Below are 18,217 nucleotides of genomic sequence, written 5' to 3' on the forward strand. Positions count from 1 at the left end.
TGCTTAAAGCTATCATCACTTTGGGCCACAACTGAGTTTTTTTTATACATTTTGCTTTGCCTTTGCAAATTTACAAATCCCTTTGCATTTTTCCCACTGAGTATTTTTGTGCTCCTTTATTAGTCAGAGAAACTTTGCCTTTAAAATATCTCCCTGGTTCTTTCTGAAAATTAAAAATTTATTCTGTTCTTTGAAGGATCTCTTTGTCTTTGCTGAGTTTGATCAAAGTATTTACCTTCTCTGCCCCCCCCACTGTTTCTTTGAAGAGTATGCAAATCATATGTCTCAAATGTAAATGCTGGTCACATTCAACAGCAATGTGAGAGTAAGATTAAGGACCTGTGTTTTGCTTGCTAATAGTAGCCACTAATCTCAAACCTGGTTATTACTAAGTAGCCTGCATTATACTTGTGTTCTTTAATCCCTGCTCTGCTCTGCATTCATGAAAACTTCCACTGTGTGCTGATGTGATGTGCCAACAATGAAGGGGATTTAGAATTTAAAAATCTTGTGATAAATGATTTTATCTTTATGTAGTGGATCGTAGTTTTGTAGACCATAGCAGCTGTATTTCTTATGAATGCAATAGGCTGAAAAATGAAAAGTAAATTAAAGAAATGAAAATAAAAGAGAGAAACCCTTATTTCCTTGCAAAGTAGCAATTTGAATCTCCATGTCTGGAAGGGAACCAAAACCAAGACTGGCGAGTTTACTGTATGACCCTTTAAAGTTGCTTTTTGCAGAACATCCAGCTTCTTTCATCTGCTTTCAAAATCTGAATCTGCCTACCAGTTGATCTGAAAAAGGGGATGTGAAACAATTCTTTCATCTCTTTGCAGTGATTCATGGGATGATGGCCTACTTGTAATGAACTGGGAAGAATGGTAAGAGAGGGGGGAGCAGCTACACATTTTGTTGTCATTCTGGAACACTGCTGGAAATGCAGTAGCCTCCTGCTTCCAGGCACTTCACATCACATGAAGTTTCTGACTGCAAATCTCAGGGGAGTGTCTTACAGCAGTAAGTATGTGCTTTCTCACATTGCAAGAGGTTTAGGTAATAAACCAAAATAAATAGAATGCTGATTAGATTTATTTTGGCAGCTCTCTGTGAAATGCATCTTGTGTGTGTGTCTCATTTGTCCATGTGTCTTTGCGTCAGTGAATAAACAGCGTTGTCTGCAGAGATTAAACTGAATTTATTAGGCTCCTAATCTGATTGTTTTGTAAGCAAAACTGAGGCAAGGTTTTAAGACTGGTTCTGGCTTTGGTTGTCAGTCAACTGGCTGTTCTGAGGAATCTCAGAGGAGATGCTCCTTTCTGGTGTTTATTTAGTGATGTTTTCCATTTGCCTTTGAAAGCACAAAGCTTATGAAACAATTGAATATAAGCTGCTTTATCTTCTCCCCCTCAGTGTATACATTAGAACTGTCAGCTGGTGCTTATTGGTCCCACAGGGAAAATGTATGTCAAAATTGTAGATGTAATTGTGTTCCAACAGGCTCAAAATTAGCCATGAAGATGTCCAGTCTCTCAACATTGTGCTGTTTTCATTGAAGACAAGGGAAGTTTCTACGAGCTGTTTCAACAAGGTCCAGTCTTATGAATTTAAAGTTTTTGTGGAGAAAAAAAGCACGGACTTATCCTGTGGTAGGTGTTTGCTGGCTTGGGATCTAAGTTTGAATCCTTCTATAAGATTGTCAGTTTAATCAGAAATGTGAGAGACATCTAGTGAACAAGAAAACGCAGGAAGGACTTTCTGCATTTGAAATAAACTTGTCAAGAAAAATCTAGGTACAATACCTGGTGTATGAAAATAGTTGTTGTGATAGAAATGTGTAACTTTCCACTTGGAAAGCCATCTTGAGCACCAGGCAATAGTTATACTGCTTACACATTCAAAAGAATAAATTTCACTGCACTGGTGATGAATTGTGAATCTGTATTTCTTAGGCTGTCAGAACAAGCAAGAACTCAGTTCCATTTTTCCGGAGAAGAAGTGAGAAATAACTCAAGAAAATGACTCTGAGTATTTATTTTTTAATGTTTATCATTGAATCTGCCACTCGTAAGTATAAATTTTCATTTCAATGGTAGAACCTTCAAAACATTTGCTGAATATGTAGCATCTTCTTGACAGTTGCTCAGAGTGGGGCAAGATTTGTATTTTGCAGCTAAGAACAAAATCTGAAAGGTTTTGGCAGCTTCAGCCCAGCTCCAGACTTGGGAAATTTGATCCAAAATACCAAAATTAGGAAATAAAAAAAGAAGACACTTGATGGTGTTGTATAGGAGCATGGCTGTATGAAGAGCCACAGCAAGGAAGAAAATGAGTCTGCTTCTTCTTCTGCCATTCAGAAGTGTGGTCACAATAGTTGCTGAACAACAATGATCTCTGAGAACCTCAGGAGAAATAGGCTTACTTTATTCTTGACTACTAATGTTAAGACCATGGTCACCTTACTGTATATTTTATGACTTCTGTATGCAAAGGCACATTTGGGAAATTCAAATGGAAATGCCAACTTTAAGACTTAAATTTTACACACATAGTATTATGCAAGGTAATTGATCCAATATTATTTTCTTTTTTTAGTAATCTAGCCACATAATGGTTTATTTTTAATTCAGCAGATAAGAAAATGGGAATGTTACTTCATTGGGTCTCTACTTTTATGACAGTTGACCAGTTCTAAGGAGTAGCCATATTTGTCACATCAAACTATATGGGAAGAATTTCACCTTTCCGCTTCCATTTGTGGCAGCTACTTTACTGTGAGGCCAGATTGTGCTGTTTGTGCATATTTGATTCTAATGCTATTTGAGCCATGTGAAAGAATTATTCAGAAATGTCCTTCCCCCCCCCCCCCCCCCCCCCCTTTTTCTTTCTGGTTTTGCATGGGTGAGGTAGAATAAAGACTTTGAAAACTGAGTTCTTGGACGGAAATAAATATTGCTGCAACAAATAAATACTGCCAAACCACTCTGCTGAAAGAAAGTAACTTTATAAAAGACCAGTGGAGCAGCAAATGACTTCGAAGTCAAACTAACGTCTTTTTCTGAAACCAGTACTTGGCTTCCTAATGTATCTTTTTTTCCTTTTTCTCTGAAGAGAAGCTGTGTCCCCTTCGTTCCTCCATTGATGTGCTGGAAGGGGAATATTTTTTCCTTTGTTATCTTCAGTCAATGCAAGAACATCTTCAGGAAGAAGCATACACAATAAACTGGTATAAAGAAAATGCTGGAAAGCAGCAACTGATAAAGGAGACAGACAGGATTTTTTCCCAAATGAATTTTCTGGAGTTTTGGCCAGCTGAACTCAGTGACTCTGGGAGCTACTCTGTCACTCACAGGTGGGTGCAGAAGCTACTGGGTGAACATTTTGCCTTTGCACTTGTCTATAAAGAAGCTAATTGCTTTGTCTTGCTCTGAATTGCTAGTGGCATGTGTACAAAGGAGGTGCAGGAAACTACATTGACTGTGGTGTCATTTTCCACATAATTTTGCAATAACCACCCAGGCAGACCTATAATATTTACAAACAGCCATAGGCATATGCAACCTTTTAAAGGTTCTGTAAAACTTTTGGTAAGGCAGATAGCGTTTTCTGCTGGTTTCTAATTAATTACCTAAGCAAAATGAGTGATAGGCAACCTATCTGTGCACTGCCTAGTAAAGGAAACATTTGCTTGTCTTCTCCACCAGGCTTGTTCTTCCTTACTGTGCTGAGTGGCTCTCACACCACAAGGCTTGCCAAGTGGTCTAATTGTAAAGTAATAAACATAGAGTGACATAGCCAAACTCTGGTTTCTTTGCAAACCTTTGTAGGCTTGGAGCCATTTAGAGAACAAATGAAATAATTTAATTTGATTTCTTACCTCTGTAAAACATCGTATGTCAAAAGGACAAATAAGGAAGAGCTATCAAATATTATTATTAATTGATCAGTCATCTAGACAGTCCTTTCACTAAATATAGTGCTAGAAAGCTATTAAATCTAAAGACTTACTCCACTGCCAGCACCTTACTAGGGGTATAAAATCCATGCTCTGACTTATTTTGGTACGGGGAGGGATAGGTCGGGCTCACACCTGAGTCACTGGGCTACTAAAGGAACTTGTCATAAGGTGTCTAAAATAAAAGACAAAAGAGAGGAAAGCTGTGATAACCCCTGCTTCAATTCACGATCCTTGGGGTTTTCTGATTATTTTAAAGGACTTAAGTAATGCCAGCAAATCCACAGTAAATTACAAGAGCTCTGTAAAAATGAGTATGAAAAAAAAAGCAAACTTCCAAACTGAGGCAAAGCACCTTAAATATAGAAGAAGAAAAAGAAAAGATGTTCAGTAAAACTATTAAGATTAAATTTCTAAAAAAAAAAAAGTGGTTGTTGGAAAACACAAAAATGTCTGAATCCTTTGTGAAATGTCTTGATTTGTGGATTTGCTTATGGAAGAAACCCAGAAGAAATATTTTTATTATTTCAAAATATTCATTTGGAATTGAGGTTTGTTTTTGTGCTTTTTTGTTTAATTTTCTAAGATCATCTTATGCTACTACATTTTAAAACTCAATTTTGAAAGAAAGCATTTCTATTTTAGGGAAAATAAAAAGTTTCTTAATTAAAATAATATGTTTTGACCATTCTGAAACAACTCCCTACCCCCAGTTTCTTTCTGTGAGCCTCATACGGATATGAGTTTTTCTGTTGGGATCAGTATGAAGCTCATGCCAGAATCTTTCAGTCCTCACACAAAAAACTCTTGATAGGTTTCACCACTGGAACAGGAGTCATAAAGAAATTTTTTTAATGGTATTTTAGTGGTATCTTGAGCCTAGTTTTTATGATGGTTCTCACTTTCAGCAAACATATTAAAGCAGTTATATTTCAGCAAATACAGAAGATTATTTGCAGACATAGTTTCTGCAGCCACAGATGACTTCCAGTATTCTCTTTTAATAGGGAAAAATTGTGGGCTATTGTGGACTAATGAGTTGATTTAGAGTTCATAAGAATGACAATTTGAATGGAATTAGCTTAATTGCAGAGCATTTATAATAGGTTAACATTTTTATTAAATTAGACAATCTAAATATATTTTTATTTATCTTTTAATTTTAACTATTTCATTTTGAGGTAAGTATTTGTAAGCTATATGGGAACCTATTTTAAAGTGCTTATAGCTGTTTAGGCAGTTTTTGGGAGCAAAGTGACAATTAAATACATTGCAGATTTTCTAGAAGAAACTAAGGCAAAACATGTTGAAAGTTTTTGCAAACTAATTAAATATAGGGATTTTTCCCTGGCATGTTAAAACTGACAATATGCAAGAAGACAGATGAAAGACATTGTAGAGGATGATGCTGGTCTCTTCTCACAGGTAATTAGAGATAGAACAAGAGGGAAGGGCTTCAAGTTGCAACAGGGGAGGTTTAGACTGGACACTAGAAAAAAAAAAATCACAGGAAGAGTGGTTAGACACTGGAATAGGCTGCCCAGGGAGGTGGCTGAGTCACCACCATCCCTGGATATGTTTAAGGGTCGTTTGGATGTGGTGTTGGTGGAGACGGTTTAGGGGAGAACTTTGTAGAGTAGGGATGATGGTTGGACTCGGTGATCCCAGGGGTCTTTTCCAACCTGAATGGTTCTATGAGTCTATGAAAATGATTTAACAATGCATTTATGGTGTTTTATCCACTTGTTTTTGATTTAAAGAAGAATCTGTTTTCCAGTTCAAATGGAAGTGTCCTGCTGAGGTGGCATAGACAGCTAAGGTGCACATATGTGTGTGTTGATGTGTTCATGTATGTTTGTCAGTATGGTCGACTAGGATATAAATTCAGCAATTCATAGACATCACCTGTATGCCTGAATGCGTCCATTTTCAGTGACATTTATTGAAAAGAAAAGATTTAATATGCACTTGTAAGTGGCAGTTGTAAGCAGAAAAACTGTGCCATGCATCCTTGGCAGGATTGCTAAATTGTATAGGTTTTTTTTCATAGCCTATGTCTTGTGGTTATCAAAGGGAAAAACAGGATACAAAAAAAGCAGGTCATCTGGTTGCTCTGTGTTGCTAACCTTGAAACTAAGGGAATTTACAAGTTCCTGAAAAAAATGAAAATAGAGATCATTGATAAAAGCATGATATATTTTAAGATCCTAATGCTGCTCACTTGGTCCATGTGTTTAGAACAGCGAAAGCAGTAGGAACACACACATTTAGTATTAATATTGTAGCAAGAGGGTCAGTTCCTTGCAATAGACTGAAATTTTAAAATTACACTTGTTGCAGTGAAATAACTGAGGATGATGTAGAGTTGAAAATGTATCCAGTAAACTCGGTTTGTATTCTCTAAGAGCTTTCACTTCCCTTTATCCTCTCCCGAGTTGTTTTGTTGGACCATTTTAGTGGGTTTGGTGGAGGGAGTTGAAAAGCTGTCAAGCCGGAAATGGTTTTGTTTCCCACAGATTATCACTGAAGAATCTTAGCAAGTGAAAGCCATGATAGAGATACAACAGCTCAGACACTAGCAGCTTAAACAATGCACCTTTTTTTTCTGTGTATGTGCATGTTTTGTGTGTGTGTGTCTTTTTTTCCTTTCTTCTCTTTTCTTTTTTTTTTTTCTTTTCTTTTTGTTTTGGCTCATCAGACCTTGATCCACTTAAGGTGAAATCCTCAAATCCTCATATAAGTTGAAGTCCTCATATTTGTTGAAGTGATTTCACCAAATATGATCGCAGAAGAAAGCCTCTGTGGAGTGACAGTGCTGAGGAGAACGTGTGACTTTACCAATCCTTTTCACAGAATCACAATTTTTTTTTGAGTTGGAAAGGATCTTAGAGATCGAGTTCCAACTCCTGTGCACGGACAGAGACATCTTCCACTAGAACAGGCTGCTCAAAGCCCCATCCAACCTGCCCTTGAACACTACCAGTGATGGAGCCCCCACAACATCCCTGGGCAGCCTATTCCAGTGTCTCACCGCCCTTACACTGAAGAATTTATGCCTGATCTCTGACCTAAATCTCTCTTCTTTCAGCTTGAAACCATTATCCCTTGTCCTCTCACTGCAAGTCCCTGTAAAAAGACCCCCCACCAGCTATCCTGTAGGCCCCCTTCAGGTACCGGAAGGCCATTTGCTGAATCTAGATAGTGAAATTGTCAGAGGTTTTGGATAGATAACTTTTCCAACAGTATCCAGTTACTAGTGTGATGCCAAAAGGAACACACAGACTCAGTGGAATTAATTGAAACTTAAGTTTATGTCTACACCTAAGATACTTTTTAGGTACCTTTATTGTCAGGGAGAAAAAGGCCTTTTTAGGCCTTTCTGGGCCACAGACTATTTTGTCCTAAACCAAGTGTATAAAATAGGTCACATAAACTGCACTCTAAGAGAGTGAATATTGGCTGTGGTCCCACTGTGACTGTGATTAAAAGCTCTGATTTAAATGGGTAGATATGATGTTGAAGAATAGGTGAGAAGGACTCCACCCACAGAGTGGGTCCATCTCTGATGGAAAAGTTTTGATAAGGTTTTTCCTGTTTATGACACCATAGTTAGCTGATTGAGAAACCAAACCGCTATGTTTTGATAAAGATTGTCAGTTGCAATTACGAGTAGTGAATAACTCAAGTGGGTAAGGAGAACAAGGAGAACCTGTGTAGGCTGAGAAAGGGGTACAGCATGAAGGGGATGAGAAAAAAATTAGAAATACATTGGATTGAAGAGCTTAAAAAGGTAAAAAAAACCCAAACCAACCAAAAAACCCCCCCTTGGTCTTAATTAATCATATAAATGGTGTCCTAATAGTTGTTCTGAATCTTGTAACAGTAAAAGACATGTCAGTCGAGAATGGTGTTTGAGCTGATATACTTGTCAGGTCTGCTTCTTCATTTTGACTTCTGTGTCTCCTTAGCCCTTCTCATAAAAACGATTCTTGGACAGTTTCAGTTCTCCCAGGAACAGTTCCTTTTTCTCTTCTTGGAGACAGAAAGGTTCAAACCTATTTATGAAGATATGGCTGACACTGAAGGGTAGTGTTCTGTGATTGCTTTTTCTTTTGCTTTGCAAGACCCTACTTATTCAGTAAAAAATAGGAGATTTAAGTACTAATTGTGAAAACTCACCTGCTGTCTTTCAGCAGCATATGACTATCTCTTAAGCCCTAGCTTTGTCAAAATTAGCCCAACTTTGCCAAACTTAAACCAACTTAAAACCGTCAACTTAAGACCACCAACTTAATATGTCCCACTTCTTTTTGCTTGATAGTCATGGATTTGGACATATCCAGCAATGAAAAAACTCACAGCAATATTCTGATTATTTAGAGGAATATGGGTCTAGAAAATAGTAGATATCTGAATGATGATGGTCATCTGGATATTCAAAAGTGGCATTTTTGGAGCATATTCAGTTGTGCTTCTATAGGCAATTTATGGGATATGATGACTCTGCTTTTAAGCTGGTAGCTCCTCGCTCTTGCAAAATACCTTGTTTTGTGGACATGCTTGAATCCATAAGTGAATTCCGTAATGCATGAGACTTGTGTAATTTAGAAATATTTCCAAAATACCTGTGCAGTCTCAAACAATGAATAATGTTGCTTTGTGAACAATAGCAGAGTTGCCCATCTTATTTTTTTTGCATACTTTGCAATTAGGTTTTTCAGTTCCTGTTTTAAAACTTAGCAATGCATGGGGGATTAAACTTGCAAAATCACTAGCTGATTTGGGATCCTGAACTCTTTTAGGCTCACTTGTAACTACACATGATACCACAGATTGTTGCATTCTTATTCTGGTTGATATAGCGAGTATTGTCACAATTAATAAGCAAAATGGTATTGTCAAATTTTATGATAAATGGCTTAGTTTAGATAATATTTTTTATTATGGGAAATAACCTAGATTTGGGGGTGGAAAAGTACTGAAGTGGAATATAAATAATTGGGTCACTGTACAAGTACTTAACAGATGTATTAGAGAATTTGTTTGCATTTTGTTTTGTAACTCGTTTTTTTTTTTTTCTCCATAGCAATGGAATACAAAATGTCACAATTCAAAAGTGGACCTTGAATGTACTTGAAAGAAATACAAGCAGCTGTTTCAATGAAAATCATTTAACTACAGAAATAAAAAATGCTGGAACAGGTCATTCACTGAAATGCAGTGCTTTGTCTGTCAATGAAAATGACAGCATAACATGGTACAAGGTAATTCCTGAAACAGTGTCACTCAAACCAAATGGATAGGGCCATGGGTGGATAAGTTTTCCTCATTACAGGATCATATCCCAGACTGTCCTCTGTTGTGGCTGAGTATACTGGTGACTAGTATTTCAATACATAATATGGTATGAGAGATAAAGCAGCCATCCTTGGGCCTAAATATCCTTGGCATTTAATTGGGTGAGAATTTTTTAAGCCCTCCTGTCATGCCCCAAGCTGAGATAGATAAAACAGGGATCATCACACATGCCTTTTGTATAAAAACCAGGTAGTAAGCATCTGTATCCAGGAAATATCCATTCCCTGCAGAGTTTCCAACAGTGATAGTTTCCCTTCTTGATCTGAGGTAATTCAGAACAGAACCAAATATCAATGTGTTTTCACAAGACTTTTCACTTAGCTTGTATGATGACTTAAAAACAACCAAAAACAAGCCAGAGTTTGTTTTTTGGGATAGGGAAGGTAAATGAACGAGAGCCCAACCTTGTGTCCGTCCGAGATCATCACTTTCTCTACTGTTGAGGCATTTTGCTTTAACCTGAAAGCTCCTCCAAAGTCTTGACAACTTTTGACCAGAAGCAGGTGACACCTACAGACCCAAGCCAGCATTTTGAAATAAATAGATGAGTGCATTTACATTTCTAATACAGCGTTTTTATATTCAGACAATTAGTTGGAATTACAGTGCTCTCAACTTTGAATGAGTTAAATGTTCCAATGTTACATTGAAGAGACCAAGACCGAAAACTGCGCCCTCACCTATTTGGAGTCAGATAAATGTCATTGAGATAGTGCAAGAGTGATGGTGACACTTCATTTCAAAAACTGTTTTTGACTTCTTTAAGGTTTTAAATGTGTGCTTGCTGCAAAATAGTATTTTCTGTCTTTATTGATGCAGGATTGTAAGAGTTATGAAAATGAAACAGAGCGGGAACTAGATTTTAAAACCTTAACAGTACAGCACTCTGGGATATATACCTGTAAAATTCTAATCAGTCATGAAGGAAAGACATACCACAGCACAAATACAATTAAACTGGTAGTAGAAGAAGGTAAGAAAGCTTTCTAAAATTCTGAAGCATACTTTTTAGGTTCTCTTTACTGTGGAGATTTTTAATTACAATTCTCAGTTAATAAATATATGTAAGGGATAAATCTGCTATTCTGAAGTATTCACAAAAATTTAAAAAATAAAAAAAAAAGCAGCAGAAGTATATGTGATGTATAACCAATTTAGTGAAGTTTAAGTAGCATGTTGTCTTTGCAGTTCTATTTTTTTCAAAATTAGCTGCTGTGTAATACACGCTTACTAAGAGTTTCAGGGAAGAAGCTTTCCAGCCACTGTAGATCATGCACTGTATAAATATGCCTGTGAAAAAAATTCAACAGGAGATACTCTGTTTTAAACTACTGAACAATGCCAGAGTCCAGATACTGTTTTTTAAATTAAATAGAATGCATGTGATTAGTTTTGGAGATAAAACAAATGTGTAATTTTTACTGTGGATGTAAGTAAGCTATTCCTTCAATAGCAATACTTCTTTCTATTTTAGATGCACCAGAGGCTGTAACTTTGGAGATAGTTGGGCGTGATGAAGAAATTGAAACAGAAATAGGTATCAAACCACTACAAGAATCTTTGTGGTAGCTACTGCATATATGTGGTTTTGTTCTGGTCTCTTTATGGTTGATGTACTGGCTAAGTGTAATCAAACTAAGAATTGTCTGTGCACCCTCCTGGGTCTGATGCATTCTCACATCTGGTTATATTTTGCTTAGTGTATTCCATGACTGATATGCGAGTACACAGACTGTACCCTTTTACAGAGGCTGAAGTTGATGCTGCTGCTATGACCAGAAAATGGTGGTGATGATAAACCATCTCCATGGCTTTCTTTTGTAGATAGCAAACTGCACAGAACAATGTGTGAACAACATACAGTTTGTTCAGAAAAGAGTGGTAATGAGCAATCCTCTTAATACCTGTTGCAGTTGATGATGTCATTCTACAGGGAAGTGAGAAGTGTGAGGTCTGACAGTCCTGGCAGTGCAAGCCTGCAGATCTGTTGTCCAACTCTCTTTAGTTTTCTAAAGCCTGAGATTCACTGACTTATGTAAACTCTTCTGTCTGTGATAGTTCATCTGAGACAAAGCAGTGGATGACTGTCACTCTGCAACGGGGTGCAACAGAGCACTGTGCACATCTGCTGAAGCCATCACCAGTGCAGGTGGAACACATGTAGTATTGTGCAGGGTCTACAATGTCCAGAAAAAGGAGCACATGGAATACGTTGTTTGGAAAGCTGACATTTTACTGCACTATGAGCACGAATGCTACTTCTAACTAGATCTTGTCATGTTATGCTTTGTTTAGGTAAAGACAAGATACTCAATTGCACAGGTTTCTTGGGTTATTATATGAGAGAAGATGCTAGCCTCTACTGGATAATTAATCAAACGTTTCCAGAAAAATGTACAGGTATCCCTGAGAATGAACCTTCAATATGTGAAGAAGAGTTAAAAAAAATACAGTAGGTTTCCTGAAAATACTGTACTTTTTTTTTGCGTGTGATAATGTTCTGCACTTTGTGGAACTGCAAATCCAGTAAAACCTCAGTCTGAGGTTGTTTTAGAACCTTTTCCTCAGCTGGTTGTATGTTTCTGTACAGGTAGTGTTGCTAAGACCATTCCTTGTTGCAGGTTGGAAAACAAGTTCTATGTCACAAGGCTACTAAGGATTAAAAAAGTAACAGATAATGACATACATCAGAATTTCACCTGCATGTTGCAAGCTGATGAAAGAACACAAATAAAAATAGTGAAGCTGAAGAAAGGTATGGTATATTCTATGAATCATACTCCTTGTATGTAATAATAAATCATACCAGCCTTCCCAATCCTGAGGGTGGCATACTGATCTCAGAGCATCTCTCCAAATATGCCTGTGTGCTTATGGAGGCCCTGGTCTATCTGCTGCTGGATGTAACAAGCCCCTCAGTGATTCATCTTGCTCTGAGACAGAGTTTGCTGCCGTGTTTCTAGAGAAGTTGTGTGAAGGCTCCAGAGTTCAACCACTGCTGCCATGGACACATCTGGGGAAGGCTGAGCTATGCTCTGACTGACAGAACTGTGGGTGGCACTTTGTTAGATCCCATGACAGAGCTTGCCCTGTGTTCTTCTACTCATCAGATTTCTGGGATCTTGGGGGTTAACTACCCAAAGTTTGGTGCAGCCCAGAGTCTGCTCTTTGGATCACTTTGTTCATTAGGCAGCTCTTTCTAAAATTAAAATATGAGATTTTGGTTGTTTTTGTTGTGTTTTGTTGTGTTTTGGTTTATTTTGCAGTTCTTTTTTTTTTTTTTTCTTTTTTTTTTTTTTTCTTTTTTTTTTTTTTTCTTTTTTTTTTTTTTTCTTTTTTTTTTTTTTTCTTTTTTTTTTTTTTCCCCTGGAAAGGTCAATATTTTATATTCTTGATAATGCCTGGAGTGTTCTGGTTGATGCTTTTTCTCTTATCAGGGACTCTATCCTGCTAGCCATGGATCCCTACCATATAGTAGTACTTCATTTTTGTAGTCCTGACAGCCTGGAGATTCATGACAAATGGATATTCCCTTCTAATTTTCCATCCCTCTCTGACCTTTCCAAGCGTAACTGGGAGGAAATCTGTGAAAATAGACTAGTCAAAAGAGGATGTCCATAATAAAGCAAATAAAATACAGACTACAGTTAGCATGGCTTGACAGTGCCTTCATAAAGACTTCACAAAGGTTTAAGAGTAAAAAATCTGTATTTGGAACTAAAAAGAAAAAATAATAATTAAGAGAGAAACTAAAAAAAGGAAGCTTGAGAGGGAGTAGAGACAGAAGGAAAAAATGTATCGCGGCCAAGAGATTAAAGGGGACATTAAGGACTGTTAATGGATGGACTGAGAGAAGGCTGAAAGGTACAGAATAACAGGAAATAATAAAGAACCAAAAGAAAACTGATCCTAAAAGTGGATGACTATCAGCTGGGGATGCTGTACATCTATGAGGACCCGTAGTGTCAGCTTTGAACCCGCATACAGTTTATTTATGTGAATGGAGGGTGTACAAATGTGTGCAAGATTGTGTCTCCAACTTTTAGAGTAATCCATGTTCTGTAGCTCTTCTTCATCTCAGGACAAATGGCATGCATATATGCTTGAAGCAGGAAAGGATTCACATCAGTACTGTAATTTTTTGGGGTGATTTTAAGATGCCATCATTACTGAATAATCTTGTCACATAATACTTTCTGTTAAGGCTATAATTTCTGTTTTACAGGGAACACCCAAGATTTGCCTGTGCACATATTTACTACTGGAATGGTCCTGGCTGTACTATTTCCATGTGTTGCTGTGGCTGCAGTGTTTGTCTGTGTGATGTTTAGAGTTGACTTAGTTCTATTTTACAGGAACATATGCAGAAAAGATGATACTGCTGAAGGTATGACCTGACTATTGCTGATGCTGAAATAAGAGTAATGTTTAAAAAATAGTTTCTGGTAGGTTCTGTAAAACAATCATCTTTGAGGAAGATGCAAAATAAAAACCAGGCATTCTGTGAGTAGAATCAGCAAAGAACATGTAAAAAAGAACTTGATGGTCAGGTTCTAAGAAGAATTTGTTATACACTTGGGGCAGTAACAACACAGTGGCCATGGCTAGGTGGTGTTCAGATGCACTCTGCTCTGCCATATTATTAATCACAAAAGTTGATGAAGGTGGAGAAGTTTACAATTATCTATCTGCAAATAGGATGAGCACTACGGAGTTGTCAGGCAAATTGACAGAAATTTATTTTCACTTCACTTATATCGTTCAGTGAGGTGAAGGTTAAAATACTTCCTTGATTTTGGAGACCATTGCAATATTTATAAGTTTGTCACTAAATCCACTAGAAGACAGCAGGACAGCACACTACTGGTATCTTAGTGGGCATTACTGTGACCTTTATTTAAGGAGCAAGGCTGACAGTTACCCAGTTCTGGGTATAATTTTTCTGAAAATTGTGGTGAAAAAAAATTCTGTATATAAGTACCTTATTTTCTTAGCCTTCCTTAGGCTATAGATCAGCTTGAATTGAGCTTGAATAAATGTCAGTGGTTGGAGATTTCTCAGTGATGGGTGGATCTAAGTCATGCCTGCCAGCATCGTTTATCTACCTGTTGATGTTAGATGTCAGAGGTGCCCGTGCCCATAGCAGGGAGGTTTAAACCTGATGATCTTTAAGGTTCCTTCCAATCTTAACCATTCTATGATTCTATGATCACTGTGTACACTGGCTTACAGGCAAGATCTCCAAGAACCTGGACTAGGCCACCCTGAAGGATCTGTCTGATATAAGGCAATGGATTTCCTACTCCTAGAGCTCTTGAATGTGTTGGGTTTCATGGGCTTTAGTTTTTGCTCACTTTTATGATCTACATGTAGTAAAACATACAGAAAGGGAAGCAAAAAAAATACAGTTTAAGATGCAAAGCTCTGTATGCCACTGTATCAATCCAGACAGTTGTTCTGTAGCAAGGTTCAGTTCCATACTGTTCAGTGTTGTTGAATTGGCCTCCACATTTGTCTAAATTTTGTGTTTGTAAATTACTGCCCAAAGCATGACCAGACATAGTATAATCTCGTAATTACAATAATAATGTGGTTTATTTTCCTTTGCCACTACTCATTCTACAGGACTACTTTATAGCCTTAGACAAAGACTAAAATAAATGTAGAAATCTAGGTTATCACTTGAATAGCATTCTCAACAGCTTACAGACATATTTTTTACTTCCCTTAATTTTCTTGATTATCACAGCTGTGACTAACTGGTTACATTAATCTGATTTTATTTAAAAACAGCTCAGTGTAGAAAGGTTGTGTTATTTTCAAACACTTTCTGCATGCAATCAGAAACTTTTGTAGCAAATTTAGATTGATTTTTTTTTTTTTCTTTGAAGACTGTTTGGATACTACAGGAAAGAGCAGCAGTTTCTTGATGATTTGCTATAGAGACAGTAACTTTGAAAACCAGAATGGTGAATCAGATTGTATATTTCTAATGATTGCTAACAAGGTGACAATTGGTGATTTCTTTTCAGATGGAAAAGAATATGATGCATTTGTGTCTTACCTGAAAGACTGCATTTCTCCTAGTGAAGAAGAGAGAGAATTTGCCTTGAATATATTGCCCTCAATATTAGAAGAAAACTTCGGGTACAAGTTATGTATATTTGAGAGGGATGTGTCCCCTGGTGGCGGTAAGTGCATTGAATATTGTTGTCATTAAATAGGCACATCATTTTCACACAAAGCTAAAAGTCTGTCATTAGAAAGAATTCTATCAAATGTGCAGTGCAATGAAATGCTACATTTGTCGTTTGATCTAGACCTTATATTCAAAGTTCACATGCACACATTTTACATATTTTATAGCTATATTTAGGAATTCATATACACCCACACATGCACACACACACACGTATCTTTACATAGGACCAAGATGGAGAGATGAAAAAGCTAGCATAGAAAAAATAAAGGTGAGAACACAGATATTTCACAGTAATAATGCTCTTGCTCTGCTTTTGCTGTGATCAGGTGCCTAAGAATGAACTCATATTTACTGCACAGAGCAGTCTCTGGTACTAGTTATTCTCAGGTAAATTTTACATTTGCTGTACCTTCAGTGTGGTAGTTGAAACTGTTTTGTGAATGTAATGGGTGCCATAACAAAATAGAAATGAAAACACGGAATTTTGTTTCTCTAAATGATCTATGGATAGATGGCCTTTTGCAGATCCTTGGAAAAAAGATACTGGGGGTTACAGTTAGTCCAAAGATCTAGCTGACAAATGAGATTTCATTGTTAAAAGCACAGAACAATAAGGTCAATCAGCCTCCTTCACAAGGCAAGATCTTGTCTCTTTGTATTCATACTTAACATTTGTCTAATTTGGGAGATGCCACAGCTCTCCCAAGCCACTTTCTCCCAGTTGTTCTCTTTCCTTAAGTATGAAGAAAGGTCTTTATTAAGCGTCCAGTCTGATTCTTTTAATAGTTTTAGGTTGTTTCCTGTTCTCTGGTCTGCTCTAATGTGAATATGGAAAATTAAGTATTTCCTTCTAATTTACAGGAGCCTTTGGTGTATTGTAATATCGTTGTTAGCCTCCTTCTCTCAGTTTTCTCTTCTTTATGTTACTTCTGCAGTTTGGCTTTACTTTCCCCACAAGGCATGTTTTTTAGATCTCTGGTCTCTGTAGATCTTGTGCCATGGTGCTGAAGCAAGCACAGGGAGTTGTGCATGAGAATTCAATTTATTGCATGGCTGTTTGAAGCGTATCAGTTTGATTTCCTTCATTGCTTCTCATGACAAAAGTTATGGATCTTAAACAGCTGGAGCTCATTCTGGCATCACATGCTAGTCTTCTCAACCTTGGATTACTGGCAATAGATCTGGATATTCGGTGATATAAAGGAAGAAGTAGTCTGAGGGTTACTGAACATTTGGAGAGAGGTTGCTGTTGGTGACTTTTTGTGGAATTACTCCAATGTATCTATCATAAAAGAGCAAAAAGATGTCTGGTTGGAGGAAAAATTAATGCTGCGGTCACCTTCTATCTGTGTGACTACTAACATATGTCTAGGGTAGCTGGAGATTGTATGTTGGCTTTTGTGTGCTACAGAGAAAAACTTTGGCTGCACCTGAGCTCATTTTCACAGACTTTCAATCTGTAATGCAAACTAACATCCTCGTAGGGACAGGATACTTACCTACTGTCATTTTATAAGGGGAACATTTTTTGTACATTTGATTGTTAAAGGATAAGCTGATTCCATATCCTTTCAATGTAGTTTAATAACACATATATCTTTAATTTGCAGCGGTTGTTGATGATATCCATTCATTCATTGACAAAAGCCGAAGATTAATCATTATACTGAGCCAGAACTACATTTCTGACAGATCCATATATGAACTTGAGAGTGGACTGCATAAAGTCCTTGTTGAAAAAAAAACTAAGATCATATTAATTGAATATATGCCTATTAGTGACTACAATTTCTTGCCAGAATCACTATCTCTTTTGACACCAAAGAGGGTTGTAAAGTGGAAAAAGGATAAATCTCTCCCTGTGAATTCCAGATTTTGGAAGAACCTTCGGTACCTGATGCCAGCAAAGCCTAACAAGATAAACACCAAAGGGCACTATCATAATCTTGAGCCCTCAGAAGGGGCTCAATCATGGACTGAGGGCCATGACTTCAATGCTGTGATATAACAACTCTGGAGACAGAAGATGCTGCAGAAAACTGCGTTTTTTGCTAACTACTAGAAAACACAAACTGCACACTTCTTCGGGAAGACAGAGTTCATGAAAGGCCAAGTCTTAGATCTGAGCAGGATGGTTAACTTGTTACTGTAGCTAGGATGATGTTAAACCTAATGCTAAATCCCAGAGAGTGTTTCCTCAGCGATCTGCACAAGGAGCAGAAATTTGTTTCTGCTTAGGACTTACCACATGCCATGAAGCACAATGCAAAACCTTTTAATCTCACATTTCCCTGTAATGCAGAACAATATTAGTTATACTTGCATACTTTTTGATGCCTCTCCGTAAACATATCAGGATTTGCAAAGTATTATTAGTTAGATGTTCTTGGTTTTATATTTTGGTATTTCGTAAGGATCCTGCCTGCGAGTAGACCCAAATAGCTTCTGCCCTAGAGAGCTTGGCATGCAGGCTTTGGGCAATGGCAAGCAGAAAAATAAAGCAAAAATAGAGAAAAGGGAGGTTGCAGAGAGCAGAGCAGATTTGGACTAACTGTATTCATTACTGACTTGTACATGGTCTAGACAAGCTGAATGGGAGTGATTTGGAGGAATGCTGAAGACTGTTTCCATCCTCCTATTTCACTTGGAATATCACAAATTATCATTTTGGCAGAGAAATGGGGGGGATGAAATAGTAATAA

The 18,217-nt window shown here is 37.3% G+C and overlaps 1 protein-coding gene across 1 annotated transcript; it reads left to right on the forward strand.

Annotated features, from left to right (window-relative positions):
• The first annotated feature begins 2,018 nt into the window (after window positions 1-2,018).
• On the forward strand, window positions 2,019-17,523 carry IL18R1 (interleukin 18 receptor 1). The gene is made up of 10 exons (XM_009997884.1): window positions 2,019-2,067; window positions 3,112-3,352; window positions 9,042-9,219; window positions 10,133-10,286; window positions 10,788-10,850; window positions 11,609-11,765; window positions 11,935-12,068; window positions 13,539-13,700; window positions 15,346-15,504; window positions 17,126-17,523. The coding sequence occupies exons 1-10, from the start codon at window positions 2,019-2,021 to the stop codon at window positions 17,521-17,523; spliced, it is 1,695 nt and encodes a 564-aa protein (XP_009996186.1).
• The last annotated feature ends 694 nt before the right edge of the window (window positions 17,524-18,217 follow it).

Source organism: Chaetura pelagica, unplaced genomic scaffold, assembly GCF_000747805.2.
Source record: "Chaetura pelagica isolate M959 unplaced genomic scaffold, ChaPel_1.0 scaffold123, whole genome shotgun sequence".
NCBI classification, from domain to species: Eukaryota; Metazoa; Chordata; class Aves; order Apodiformes; family Apodidae; genus Chaetura; species Chaetura pelagica.

Coding starts and splice junctions, on each gene's coding strand:
- IL18R1 (XM_009997884.1), top strand. CDS start 2,019: ATGACTCTGAGTATTTATTTTTTAATGTTTATCATTGAATCTGCCACT. Junction 3,353..9,041: donor AGCTACTCTGTCACTCACAG/GTGGGTGCAGAA, acceptor TTTTCTCCATAG/CAATGGAATACAAAATGTCA. Junction 11,766..11,934: donor GAAGAGTTAAAAAAAATACA/GTAGGTTTCCTG, acceptor TCCTTGTTGCAG/GTTGGAAAACAAGTTCTATG.